Genomic DNA, 14995 nt, shown 5'->3' with positions numbered 1-14995 from the left:
AAATGAAAAATGATAATCAAAATGCACTATATGATTAAATAAGGCTGCCTATAAAATAGAGAAGATTTCAAATAAAATCCAACCTAATGTACTTTCAATTGGTAAGGAATTTTATTTTGCATTTCTCTATTCTCTCACATGATGATATATAATCGGAAAACCCTTTCAATCAGATGACACTAGGAATTGAAAATCATGACCTATTTATCCATAGTCAATCAACAAATGAGAAAATCTAAAATAAGTTATGATCGCATTTTTTTTCTCAATTATATACACTCCATTCATCTTTTTAAATTGATTTGCAACTCTCCAGTCTCCTCAGCCACCCACCAAAGTTGTCAATGGGATTGCAAGTTCGCATTAATCCTTCATAATGTAACACTTAATCAGGATTTTAAGAGAGAGCGTACATAAAAGCTAATAGTTGCATGCTTTCATGGACTCTCTAGCCCCTAATAAAACTTGTTTGACCAGATGCAATTTTGTTTGGTAAAGATGATAGAAAAGTAAAAGGAACGAAAAATATAAAGAGGTTGAGGAAAAAAAAAGATAAATATTTTTTGTTATAAATCTTTGTATGAGCTATAAAAAAGTCTTGAGAAAACAAAATATCTTGTATTAATTTTTTATTATATTCTTGAATTGAATTATCTCTATTATATCAAAAAATAAGATTGTGAAATCACTTATATAATAAAAAAAATTCATGTGAAGATTAAGAAGAACAATGCTACAAACACAGTTTTTAAAAAATAATTAAAGTTGGCAAATTTTTATTAGTTCTGAACTTATTATCTGGACTCATCCCTAATATTACTTTTTTTTACTGACCATTAATAATCTGACACATCAATCAGGTATGAAAGTTTTTTTTTAAAAAAAAAAAAACAATTTTTGTGTCTCTAAACTTTCTCGATTAAAAATGAGGGGTTCATAAAGAATGTCATCTCTCTCTTCATCTTTTTTTTTTTTTTTTCTTTCTTTTTTTCACTTTCTTACTTTAGCCAATGAGAAATATATCAAGTATCAATTATCAACCCATCTTCTATTTCCTCTCAAACTTCTTTTATACCCTCACGCACACGCTTTCACTTAATCTAACACACTTGTAAGTAATTATGATTTGGTGGTCCCAAGATTTCTGTTTGTTATTAATTTTTTCTTTTAATTTAATATATTTGTTTATAAACCGTTTTTAAAACTTTTTTTTTTTGAGAAACACATTTTTAAAACCTTAGTTTTTTTATATGGTATCTCATACTTGATGATGCTAAAATCGTCAATTAAATCCTTCATCCAAATGAATTGAAAGACCAAATGCGACCTTGGAATAGGATAAACTACTTTGATGATAACATTGGAGCGGTGCTTGTCAGGGACCTTCCGATGAACAAATTAGAATTATGATGTATGGAGTAAGGGTGTGTTTTTTCAGTAAAAGTTTTGTGTTTGTGTCTATACCTTTCTGGTTTTCAGAAGTGGTTTGTAAATGTCTTTTATGGCCTTTGTAACGCCTCGGCTGATTTTATTGTCATACAAGACATTATCAACGGTTGTCTATTCGTTCCTTTCCATTGATAACGTCGGGGTAGTTAATGTGTAAGGACGATGTGCTCATCAACACTTATAAATTATAAAGTTATAATTAACATTTTGTAAGTAATAAATAAACAATAGATTAAAACAATAAATAAAAGTTATATGTCAATCAATTTGTCAAAGAAGGCCAACAACAATTTGTCCTAGGCTTACAGATTTTTCTATAAGCCTAAGACATAAAAAAAAAATTTATTGTTTTTTTAGGTACAGACATATATATATTTATTGTTTATTTATAAAACAAACAAGTGTCATGATAGATATTTAATAACTAAAATACGAAAATTTAGTTATCAAAAGAAAAAAAAAACTTTCTGTATTTATTAATGTAAGAGAAATTATTTAGTGCAAATATTAAACTAGTATATTTATTGCAATAATTATTTTTGATCGATATATGACAACAAAGTTAGTATATAAATTGTAAGTGCACAATTGCACCTAGACCCAAAGACAATTATGGGCTCAGGCCCAACGAGCCTTAAACAATGAAATTTGTAGAACGTGGGTTTGAAATCTAAATTAGAGGTACTGAGAACTTGATAACAGGCTACGGTGTAAAGATACTTGTAAATAGAAGATGATAATGGCAAATTGGCCTCCTCAGACGTAAGTCGAGGACCACTTCTATATTATATATATATATTTTTTCTTAAAGGTTTACAATTCTTAATTTCTTTCTTGGTTACTGCCTGGTCCCCTCCATTCTTTGGCCTTCACCCCCTTTAAATACTCCTTGCATTAGTGCTTTATCCACGTGTTGCTCCCATCTCCTCCCCTATAGATATTTCTTCTCTTAGTACTTTGAATAGCAACCAGAAGTTTCGGTCTTACTGTTCAGGGGTCACTTCCCCATTAATGCGGCCAGGGAGGTAGGTGCAGAATCTTTAATATGGAGGTGGCAGCCTTTGCTTATGATATTTTTCTAACACTAGTGTATCTAAAAGGTTCAGGGGTTCCCCCTCTTAACCAACAGTCTTTCCGGCTTTCTGCCTTGACCTTCATAGTGAATCTCCGAATTCTCTTGGGTCTATCCGAGGAGGAATTCACCCTCGGACGTGTGCTCGGACACTCGGCGTATGGGCTGATTGGCAGTACTGACAAGTTCTTAATTTGAAGACAGGTCGGACCTCCTTGCTAGAGCCCAAAGGCCCAAATGCCTGCTTGGGTCCTTTTACTCCCCACATAAATATTGAAAATTTAATTTAGAAATACATTTAATGTGTTAAGACATTTAATATGCAAGTGTATTTGACGTTGGATATTAAAAAACACATTTGTTAAGACATTTTTTAATGAATGCCAAAAAAAGAAAAAAATTGCACTATCTGCCATTGATGTTTACTAAAATTACATTGATCTCCCCTCTATTTCTAGTTGTAAAAACATCTCTATTTTTAAAATAAACTACGATTACATTTCTTGCAACTTAAAACCGTTAAATCAATCAAAGGAATTTTAAATATAGTTTAGAAATTTTTTGTATTTATGCATTAATCATCCTTTACAAATGAGAATCCAATTTTTGTAAAACAAAAAGAAATTTTTTTTAATCAATATTCAATAAAAAACCAAAACATGAAAATCTATCAATATTGCAAAATTCAATAATATATCCTGTCAAATAAGAATAAGATATTTATTGCAATAAATATTTTTGATTCATATATGGCAACAAATTTAGTTTATAAATATTGAAGATTTAATTTAGAAATACATTTAATGTGTTATGACATTTATAAGCAAGTGTATTTAATGTGGGATATTTATTGCAATAATTTTTTTAATTGATATATGACAATAAATTTAGTATATAAATATTGAAAATTTAATTTAGAAATACATTTAATGTGTTAATACATTTAATATGCAAGTGTATTTAATATTGGATATTACCAAGCACATTTGTTAATGAATGTCGAAAATGAAAAATGAAAAATTTTGCTTGTCTGCCATTAATGTCTACTAAAATTACATTGACCTCTCCTGTATCTCTAACAATAAAAAGACCAATGTTTTTTATTTTTATTTATATATATATATATATATATATATATATAAATAAACTACAATCACATTTCTTGCAATTTATAACCATTTAATCAATTAAAGGAATTTAAAATATAATTTAGAAAATTTTTGTGTTTTTGCATTTATCCTCCTTAACAAATGAAAATCCCATTTTCATATTCATATGGGTTTAAAAATAAAAGATTAAAAAAAAATCTAAATTCAATAAGAAACTAAAATATGAAAATGTATCAAGATTGCAAGATTCAATATATCCCATCAAATAAATTTAAGATATTTATTGCAATGATTTTTTTTTATTGATATATGGCAATAAATTTATTATATAAATATTGAAAACTTAATTGAAAAATACATTTAATGTGTTAAGACATTTAATAATCTAGTGCATTTCATGTTGGATATTTATCACATTAATTTATTTTTATTTACATATGGTGATAAATTTTGAATGTAAATATTGAAAATTTAATTGAGAAATACATTTAATGTGTTAGACATTTAATATGCAAGTGTATTTAATGTTGGATATTACAAAGCACATTTTTTAAGACATTTTTTAATGAACGCCAAAAATAAAAAATGACAGTGTCCACCATTGATGTTTACTAAAATTACATGGACCCCCCCTGTATTTCTAACTAAAAAAAGTCCCCTGTTTTTAAAAATAAACTACTATCACATTTCTTGCAACTTAAAAGTTAAAGCAGTTAAATCAATTAAAGTAATTTTAAATATAATTTAGAAATTTTTTGCATTTATGCATTTATCCTCATTTACAAATGAAAATCCCATAATCTTATCCATATGGGCTTAAAAATATAAGGAATTTTTTTTAATCAAAATTCAACAACAAACCAAAATATGAAAATGTATCAATATTGCAAAATTCAATGTATCAATAATGGGAAGGTCAGTATAATTTTAATAAATATTAGGAGAGGTCAGTGTATTTTTTCAAATGAGGTGCATTAATTATGTCTACCAATCATTTAATATTTGAATATGCTTTGCAAATGTACAATTGACAACTTCAAGTTATAAAAAAGAAGGCAAATGCATTTCAAGTGTAACCAATATATTTTTTGAGCATTAGAAAAATGAATCAAATGATCATAGCCCAACTTTATTGTTTTGTGTTTATCCTTCTTTTAGCCTTTGGCCAAAGTACTTTTAAGTCAACAAACGGCTTATTTACGCGCTATGTACGAATTGTCAACCATCTCAATAACAAACCCCTTACCTATCATTGTAAATCTGCGGATGATGATTTAGGCCTTAGAACTCTTCTACCCAATGGAGAGTGGGAATTCTCTTTTGACCCTGTGCCTATTTTTAAGACCACAGATTTTTACTGCTATTTTTTTAATGGAAAATTACAAGCTGCTTTTGATGTGTATAAAGAAGATACTAGGTTTGAAGACAAATGTGGTGGGAACCATTGCATTTGGACAGCACAAGATGATGGATTCTTCTTATTTAATAAGGGTTCTGGTCAAAATGTGAAGTTGCATGATTGGAGCAAAAAATAATAAGATGGTGAAACTTTTATTTATCAAAATAAATGAAATTGATGATTTTATAAGGGGAAATTTACATGGATTTTGTGACCTAACTGTAGTTTTTTTTACATCAATATTGGCTTGCTTTTTTTATTAAATAAAAAAATAAAACCTTTTCTTTTTATAGGCACCCCAATTTACAACCATCATTTAACTTCACATTTATCTCTAGAAAATGCTATAAAAAACTATAGGTAAATGGCGCTGATGAAGCAAAAGTTCGTCAGTTGTTATGAGTTCGTCCAGATATGGTCGGTCACACTCCAGCGTCGCGATGGAAGCGAGAACTCACTCAAGTGGTCACCGGTGTGGTGCTTGCCACAACGCCTCCGATGCCAAAGTTAGTGTGGAAGATGAAAACAATCAAAAATACCAAAAAATAGTTCAGTATATCTTGTGATTATGTATATACCTTGCCTTGGTGTTGTGAGGGCTTTATATATATCCCTTTGGATTCTAGCCGTTGTGGTGTTAATGTCTTCCTTGATAACGTTTCCAGATGAGTAATGGGATTTAATACGTTTTCAATGGTTCGTCCAGCTGGTCTTGTAACCGTCCGGGGCATTATTGGCAGCATTGAATGGTCTTAACATTCTCGTCAGTGACGCAGATAATCGGTCAAGTTCGTCTGTGGAAACGATCTCGTCCGTATTTTACTTCGTCAGTCCCATTAGATGCCCCCTGGGTTCCATGGTTGTCAAGACGTGTCCTGACGACTATGGAAGATGAAAAGTTTTTTTTTTTAATTTTATTATTTTTTTAGGCGACCTTTGGGATTTCGCGCTTCATTGAATGCGTAGTGGTAGCGTTGTGCTGGTCGTGGCCACATGGCATGATACGGTTGGAGAGGGCTTATGTCCTCATTGTATGACCCTTGGGTTTCCCGCCGATTTTCGGTTTTTCTTTTTTTTTTTTTGGATTTTTAAACCTTTCTTCTCCTACTTTACTTTTCACTTTCTCTAAGTTTTCAGTTTATTTCTCTGAGTGTCTTTTTTCACGTAGTTCTTCTCTGTCACTTTCTTTTGAGCCGGTGTGTGCTTGGTGTTGGGCTTCTTGCTTTTCTTCTCTGAGGTATGTTTTTCTCCTTTTTCCTTCTTCCTATTCTTTCCTTTTCTTTTTACAAACATCTGATTTCTTTTCCTTTTCTTTTTGGCCTTTGTTTCTTGGTTTTTTGGGGAACTTTAGCACTTTCCTGTTTTTCAGTATTTTTCTTGGGTGTCCATGGTCAGTAATTTTTAGGTTAGAGTAGCTTGCCCTTCGATTTCCTTTCTTTTTGCTCGCTTAGGGGGGTCCTTAGGTGTTTTTCCAAACTTGGACAATTTCATTTTCGAGGGTAACAGCTTAGGCGTTGTCTTGGGTGACTTGTTTCCGTGGCTTCGCCAATCAGTTGACTGGTTTAAGGGTTTGGTGAGGGAGCAAAGGTCAATGTCTGAGGTTAGGTCTAGTGATCTCGAGACTGGGTTGTCGTCTAGCGGCGGCCTTATGGAGGGGAACACAGCCGCGTCGACCTTTAGAGAGGTTAGGGCTTTTCATGCCCTCGTGGAGGCATGTGGGTTGGACATTGATGACGTGGGTAGGTTTAGGGATAGGTTTTAATTTCCAGAACGGGTTCGTGTTCGTCGGCCTATTGACGAGGAGAGGGCTTGTCAATTTTTTTCAGGTGAAGTGTGCTTCTATGAGGCCGCTTTCACTTGTGGACTTAGGTTTCCCGTCCATCCGTTTGTGATGGAGCTTTTAGCTTATTTGGGTATCGCTCATGGGCAACTTATGCCTGATTCATGGAGAATAGTAGTTAATTGTATGGAAATATGGTTGGCCGCTAACGGGGAGATGATCAAGGTGAGTGAGCTTGTTTATTTGTATCGTTTGAAAGAGTCCAAAGAGTATGGGTATTATGAGTTAGTACCTTGGGAGAGAAGAACCAGGATCGTCAAGGGCTTACCTTCGTCCTTCAGGTACTGGAAGTCCAGATTTGTCTTTGTGTCCAGGGACGATTTTGAGACCCCCTCTAGTTAGGATTAGGGTGATATCCCTAGATTGCTTCTTCGGTGGGGAACCCCGACTTTAGGTGCGTCAGTATCCTTCCTTGTCTTTTTTACCTTTGTTGAATCCGTTGTTATCGTTATTAACCTCTTTGATTCCTGTGCAGTTAAAAGAAGGCCTAAGCTTAAAAGTAGGTCTAAGGAACGTGTTGAGGCGGCCATTGAGTATTCACAGACCATCGAAAACTGGGACGATTTAGTAGATTCGCGGATACTTGCTTTTTACAACCTTGGCCTTAATCCATCCCCCTACGTCTTGCGAAGCCTTGACATTGAAGGAAAAAAGAGTAAGTATTAAGTTCGTTAGACTCGGTCCTTACATCTGTATTTAGTTCCTTTGCTCCTTTATAAGAGTTTCCTTCTTTGCAGAGATGACGATAAAATTTAACAAGGGCCTGTATGAAAAGATGCGATCTAAGAAGGACAAACCGCTGTCTAACATTGGGAAGAAGGTGGTCCGTGTCAAAGGGAAGATTTCCTCCGTCACTCTGACTGCTTTGGCCACTCCAATGATTTTTGGCGCCGAGACGACGAGGACGGCTTCTCCTGCCACCTCGGTTGAAGAGATCCTGACCCCTGCTTCAAAAAGGCCTCGTACGTCTGATAGGGGGAAGGAGGCTGCTTGCTCATCCACCATCTGGGATGACGAGAGGTTGGCGACGGATAAGGCTCATGGGGTAGTGACCGTGGAGGACTTGAAGGTGTTCTCTAGTTTGCCTCCAAATGAGTTGATGGGTTGTCATCTCCATAAGCTCGTCCAGGTAACTTGCTCGTGTTAAGTTATATTATTATTTTTTTATTATACATAGGTGTACTAAGTTTAAATTCCTTCGAGTGTTTCCTCTCTTTTTTTTTAGGTGTTGGGGGAGACCATTCATCTTTCCTCTGAGTACCTTGCTCAAAGGGCTAAGGTTGAGTCCTCGCTCTCTCGGATCAAGGTCCTAGAGATGGAGAACTCGAAGCTGAAGAAGGATTTGATAGCTTCGATGGAGGATGTTCATCATGCCAGGGAGGAGGACAAGAAATTGAGCGACGAGCTTAAGGTCGAGCAGCAGCTGGTTTTGGAAAAGGACGAGCAGCTTGCAGCCACAAATGAGAAGATCAAAGTCGTCACCTTCAGGGCTATTGAGGGTTTCCAGCAAACTGAGGAGTACAACTTCGTGCTCTTCAGTTAGTATTTCAAAGGGTTCGAGTTTTTGAGGAGATACTGTATTAAGCACCAATCTAAAATAGATTTGGAGACGCTGGACACGGCGGAAGTGGACCAAGAGATCTCTACTGATGAGGCTGCCCAAGCAATGACTACTTACGCTCCTAGAGACATTCCTGCCGTTGATATCCTAGTCGTCGAAGCTCCTGCCCTTGGTGCCTCTGCCGACAACGATGTCATCCCGGATGTTTGAACCTGTTACTTGTTCAAAACTTCCTCTTTTTTTTTTTTTAGATGCCTGACATGTTTAAGGCTCAAATTCCAGAACATTTTTAATTCGCTTTTTGATAAGAATATCTTTAGCCCAGCGTTTATGGGCTTTTAGATGCAAAAAAAATGGTAATTGCCCTTGGTTTTTGGGTTTTTATAATATCATATTTACTTACATATGTTGTGCCTGTGTGTGTGCTTCAAGACCTATCAACCTTTTTGTATCCGTCAGCGTTGGATCTTATCTTTTGGCTCAATCAGCAATGCACATTCGTCTAGGCGAAGTCTCATTATTTAGCGATCTCTTTTTTTTTTTCGCCTTCGTCAGTAACGTACATCCGTCTAGGCAGGATCTTATTACTTAGGCTTTTTTTATCTTTTCGCCTTCGTCAGTAATGTACATCCGTCTAGGCGGAATCTTATTACTGAGGGTTTTTTTTTCTTTTTCGCCTTCGTCAGTAATGTACATCCGTCTAGGCGGAATCTTATTACTTAGGCCTTTTTTTCTTCGCCTTCGTCAGTAATTTACATCCGTCTAGGCGGAATCTTATTACTTAGGCTTTTTCTTAAAGGTTTCCGAGACAATCTCTGAGCTTCGTGGGCAATGTACATCCGCCTAGGCAGAATCTTATTGCTTTGCCTTATTGGGTTTCCGGGATTTACTACTGACGAGACCTGTATGAAGACATTATTTGAACCTTTATTTCATTAATTTTCAGGAATGAGTACATTTCTGTGCTACATTTGTTGATGGTATTTCTTCAAGTTCTCAATGTTCTAGGGTCATAAGAGCCTCTGCCCGTCTAAGGTTTCCAAATGATAGCTGCCTTGCTGGGAGTAGTGGATGACTCTGTAAGGTCCTTCCCATGTAGGACCAAGCTTTCCTTGGGTGGAATTTTTGGTTGCCGTGGTGACCTTGCGCAGGACGAGGTCGCCAATTTCAAGCCGTCTGAGTTTGACCCTCTTGTTGTAGTACTCGGTCATCTTCCACTGGTACTTCACCGACTTGCTGGAGGCATTGTCTCTTATTTCGTTCAGGCAGTCTAGATTGATTCGAAGATGGTCGTTGTTGTCTTTCTCGCGGAATACTTCTCGCCTGACGCTGGTCACTCCCACCTCGACTTGGATTACCGCCTCAGTACCATAAGTGAGCCTGAAAGGCGTCTCTCCCATTGAGGTTCTTGTCGTTGTTCTGTAGGCCTACAAGACATTGGGCAATTCTTCTGGCTAGGCGCTCTTTGCCTCGTCCAGTTGAGCTTTGATAATTTTGAGCAGTGTCTGGTTAGTCACTTTTGTCTGTTTGTTTGCCTATGGGTGTCCTAAGGACGGGAATTGGTTCCTGATACCTAGTCCTGAGCAAAAGTCTTTGAATCCTTGGCTGTCGAACTGACACCTATTATCTGATATAATCATTCTTGGAATCCCGAACCTACAAATTATATTCTTCCATACGAAGATATGGATCCGTGCCTCTATGATAGTTCCTATTGCCTCTGCTTCGACCCATTTTGTGAAGTAATCAATAGTAACGAGCAGGAACCTTACCTGTCCTTTTCCCAGGGGCAATGGGCCGACGATATCAATCGCTCATTGCGCAAACGGCCATAGGGAGGTTATTGTCGTCATTTTCTCTACCGGCAGCCTCTGGATGTTTTCGAACCTCTGGCACTTATCGCACCTCTTGACGAGCTCCGCTGCATCTACCTGCATGGTTGGCTAGAAATATCCCGTTCGAATAACTTTGCTTACCAGAGATCTAGGCCCAACATGGTCCCCACAAATTCCTTCGTGGACTTCTCGAAGGATGTACTTGGCTTTTTCTTCGTTGACACACTTCAAGTAGGGCATGGAGAAGCCCCTTTTGTATAAGGTGTCATTCAAAATTGTAAATCTAGCCGCTCTCATTTTGATCCTTCTGGCCTCTAGGGCGTCGTGAAGGAGGTGCCCATCTTGGAGAAACATCACGATCAGTGCCATCCAGCTATTTACGCTTTGGATGGAAAATATTGGGACTTCTTCGATGTTGGGGCGTTTCTGAATCTCCATGAGTAATTCCCCGCTCGTCGTTTTTTCTTCTTACGAGGCCATCTTCGCTATCTCATCTACCGCCATATTCTGGCTTTTTGGGATTCGTACGAAGTCCAACTTATCGAACTCCTGGGCTAGATGTTTCGTCAGCTTGAGGTATTCCTGCATTCTCTCCTCTTTTGCCTTATACTCTTCCTTGATTTGCCCTATTGCCAATTTTGAGTCGCTCTGGATGAGCAGGTTCCTAGTGCTAAGTGCTTTCCTGAGTCTCAATCTCGTTAGTATCCCTTCGTACTCGGCCTCGTTGTTGGTTGCCGGGAATTTTAGTTAGACTCCATATCTGAGTTTTTCTCCATCAGGGGTATTTATGATGACCCCTACTCCCCCCCTCTTTTGGGCTGACGAGCCATCAGTCTGGATTGTCCATTGTTTCGACTGGTCACTGCGGTCGTCGTCTTCTGGAAGGGTGAACTCGACAATGAAATCTGCTTGGGCTTGCGCCATGCTAGGGCTTGTACCTTGATGGCTGTTCTGGGATGGTACTCAATGTCGAACTGGCTGAGTTCGATTGCCCATTGGACCATTCTTCCTGTTGCCTCAGGTTTGTTCATGGATTTCCTGATTGGTTGGTCCGTCATTACCAGGATGGGATGTGCTTCGAAGTACGATCGCAACTTCCGTGAAGCCACTATCAAAGCGAATGCGATCTTCTCAATCCTGGGATACTTGGCTTCAGCTCCCTGGAGGGCTTGACTGACGTAGTAAACTAGAAGCTGCTTCTTATCTTCCTCTCGAATTAGGGTCGCGTTGACAGCCGTGGCTGATGCCGCTAGGTATAGATATAGGTTTTCCCCTTCCTTCGACCGACTCAGGAGGGGCGGATTGCTCAGGTAACGTTTGAGCTCCTAAAACGTTGCTTCGCATTCGTTAGTCCAAGCAAAAGCTTGCTTCAATGTCTTGAAAAAGGGTAAGCATTTGTCCGTTGTTTTAGAGACGAACCTATTGAGTGCAGCAATCCTTCTTGTGAGCTTTTGGACTTCTTTGACGGTCTTCGGCGATGTCATGTCAAGTATTGCTTGTACCTTTTTTGGATTTGCTTCTATCCCTCTTTAGGACACCATGAACCCCAAGAATTTTCCTGAGGCTACCCCGAAAACACACTTATTAGGATTCAGCTTCATCTGATATTTTCTGAGGGTATCAAACGTCTCTTTCAGATCGTCCAGGTGCGTCAATTCCTTCTTGCTCTTGACGAGCATATCGTCCACATACACCTCCATGTTTCTGCCAATTTGCTTGCTGAACATCTTGTTTACCAATCTTTGGTATGTTACCCCTGCATTCTTCAGTCCAAAGGGCATCACCTTATAGCAGTAGAGTCCTTGGCTTGTGATGAAATCAGTTTTTTCCTGATCTTCCTCAGCCATCTTTATTTGGTTGTATCCTGAAAATGCATCCATGAACGTCAGTAGCTTATGCCCGGCCGTAGAATCTACCAACTGGTTTATCCTAGGTAGGGGGAAACTGTCCTTTGGGCAAGTCTTGTTTAGGTCTGTAAAGTCCGTGCACATTCTCCATTTTCCATTCGCTTTTTTCACCAGCACGACGTTGGCCAGCCACTCGGGATAATAAACCTCTCAAATGAAATCTGCCTGCAACAACTTGTTAACTTCGTCAGTGACTGCTTGGCTTCGTTCAGGGGCAAAGACTCGTCGTCTTTGTTGGATGGGCTTTTTCCCGGGATCCACGTTCAACTTATGCTGGATTATCTAGCGTGATATACCGAGCATATCCTCGTGACTCCACGCAAAGACATCCAAGTTTTCTTTGAGAAATTGGACGAGTTTTGTCCTCATCTCGGGGCTTAAGTTAGCTCCTATCCTCGTCACCTTGGCAGTCTCCCCCTCGACGAGTTCCACTGCTTCCAAAGCTTCTACTTTTTCGTCTCTTTCCTCCTTAATTGTCCATGTGTGGTTCTCCTTCGCAGCCAGTACAGCTTGGTAGCAGTCCCTGGCCAAGACCTGATCCCCTTTTACCTCGCCGACACCATCCTCACTTGGGAATTTCACCTTTAGGTAGTAGGTGGATGTAACCGCCTTCCACCTGTTAAGCGTGGGTCTCCCAGTGATTACATTATATGAGGAGGGGTAATCTACCACCAGGAAGTCCAACTGACAGGTCAGCTGCTTTGGGTAGGTCCCTATTGTGACTTTCAGCATCACTATGCCCTTGGGGTATACCCTGTCCCCACTGAAGCTGATGAGGGGGGAATCGAACGGGCGCAATCTCACAAGATCTAGTTTTAACTGTTGGAAGGCTGGTAAGTACATGATGTCTGCGGAGCTGCCGTTGTCTACAAAGATCCTCTTAGTGTTGAACCCTTCGATCGTAAGTGTTATAACCAGGGGTCATTATGTGGCTGCCTTACTCCCCGAGCATCCTCTTCGTTGAAAAACATATCCTGGTTTGTCTGTCTCTGCTTCAATAGGGGTTCCATGTGGACACTATTTACCTGTCTCTGGCATGTTTTCTTGAGGGACTTGTATGATCCCCCCGTGAATGGCCCTCCTGCGATTGTACTTATCTCCCCGATCACATCCTGTGGTGGTTGGGATGGACGGATCTCATTCTTGGACGAGGATTCGCGCTGGCTCTTGTTGCCGTCTCTGAACCTGTTGGACTCCCCCTTCTTCACATACTTCTACAGTTTTCCTTTCTTTATCAACTCCTCTATCTGTCCTTTCAGGTCTCAGCAATCCTTCGTGTAATGGCCATGATCCTTGTGGAATTGGCAGTATTTGTTCTTATCACGCACGTTAGGGGACGAATGCGAAGGTCTCGGCCACTGAAGGTAATGTTGATCCTGGATCTGTGTCAAAATTTTGTCAACAGGCATAATTAGAGGGGTGAATTTTACCGTTCGTGAAGCTTTCTCATCCCTTCGTTTATCTACGTCACTTCCTCGACGGCCTGGGTGCTCCTTCTTTTGTCCCCTACGTTTGTCTTCCTTCCTTCCTTCCTTCCTTTTTCGGCCTTTCCTCATCCACGATGGTGGCCAGTGCGTCCTCGGCATTCATGTACTTTTGGGCTTTCAGGAGCATCTCTGCCATTGTCCGAGGCGGATTCTTTGCCAGCGAGACGACGAATTCTCTAGACTTAAGCCCTGCTTTAAATGTTGTCAGCTGTACCTTGTCGTCCGCGTCGTCCGCGTCTAGGGTCTCTTGAGTGAAGCACTTCACGTACGACCGCAAGGTCTCCCTCTCCCCTTGCTTAATAGTGAGTAGGTGATCCACTGGTCTCTTGGGATGTTGCCTTCCAACAAAATGGCGCAGAAAGGCGCTACTTAACTGCTCGAAGTTGTCAATGGATGAAGTGGGTAGTCTTGTGAACCACTCTCTTCCCGCTCCCCTTAGCGTAGTAGGGAAGGAACGACACATTATTTCATCAGGGGGCTATTGAAGGCCTAATGTCGTCTTGAAGGTATTAAGGTGATCTTGGGGATCCTTGAGCCCATCAAAAGGCTCAAGTTGAGGCAACCGAAACTTTGTTGGTACTGGTCGTTCTAAGACTGCCATGGTAAAGGGAGAATCCGTTGCCCTGACCATTCTACCTAGGCTCTGATCCATCTTCTCCTTGATGGAATTTCTCAATTTGTCCATCTTCTTTCTCATTTCCTGGAGGAGATCAGAATGTTGTTCCTCTGGAGTAATGGTCCTTCGTCGGTCATTTCTCCCGTGGCTGTCCCCTTCATTCTCTTGGACAGCTCTTGATCAGTTCTCCTCCTGTTGTAGCCTTTGTCTCATTTCCTGATTCTGTCTGGTGAGTTCTTCGATGGTGGCTGCGAGAGTTTGAACTTGCTGAGCCAAGGCTGCTGAATCCTGGTTGGATTCCATCTAGATATTGAAGTTGGTAGGAACTGCGTTTTCGAACCGTAGTATGAGAATCTCATCCCCACAGACGGCGCCAAACTGATGAAGCAAAAGTTTGTCAGTCGTTATGAGTTCGTCCAGATATGGCCGGTCACACTCCGGCGTCGCGACGGAAGCGAGAACTCACTCAAGTGGTCACCGGTGTGGTGCCTGCCACAACGCCTCCGATGCCAAAGTTAGTGTGGAAGATGAAAACAATCAAAAATACCAAAAAATAGTTCAGTATATCTTGTGATTATGTATGTACCTTGCATTGGTGTTATGAGGGCTTTATATATATCCCTATGGATTCTAGCCGTTGTGGTGTTAATATCTTTCTTGATAACGTCTCTAGCTGAGTAATGAGATTTAATATGTTTCCAACGGTTCGTCCAGCTGGTC

At 39.4% G+C, this 14995-nt stretch overlaps 1 protein-coding gene across 1 annotated transcript; it reads right to left on the bottom strand.

Moving 5' to 3' along the window:
• Positions 1 to 13678: 13678 nt before the first annotated feature.
• Positions 13679 to 14122, bottom strand: LOC142624898 (uncharacterized). Its single transcript, XM_075798628.1, has one exon. It carries the CDS (start codon positions 14120 to 14122, stop codon positions 13679 to 13681), a length of 444 nt encoding a protein of 147 aa, XP_075654743.1.
• Positions 14123 to 14995: the final 873 nt, after the last annotated feature.

The sequence above is a fragment of the Castanea sativa genome, chromosome 2 (genome assembly GCF_040712315.1).
Source record: "Castanea sativa cultivar Marrone di Chiusa Pesio chromosome 2, ASM4071231v1".
In the NCBI taxonomy this organism is placed as follows: Eukaryota; Viridiplantae; Streptophyta; class Magnoliopsida; order Fagales; family Fagaceae; genus Castanea; species Castanea sativa.
Note: the sequence above shows the minus strand (reverse complement) of the source record. Positions and strands in the feature narration are given on the sequence as shown.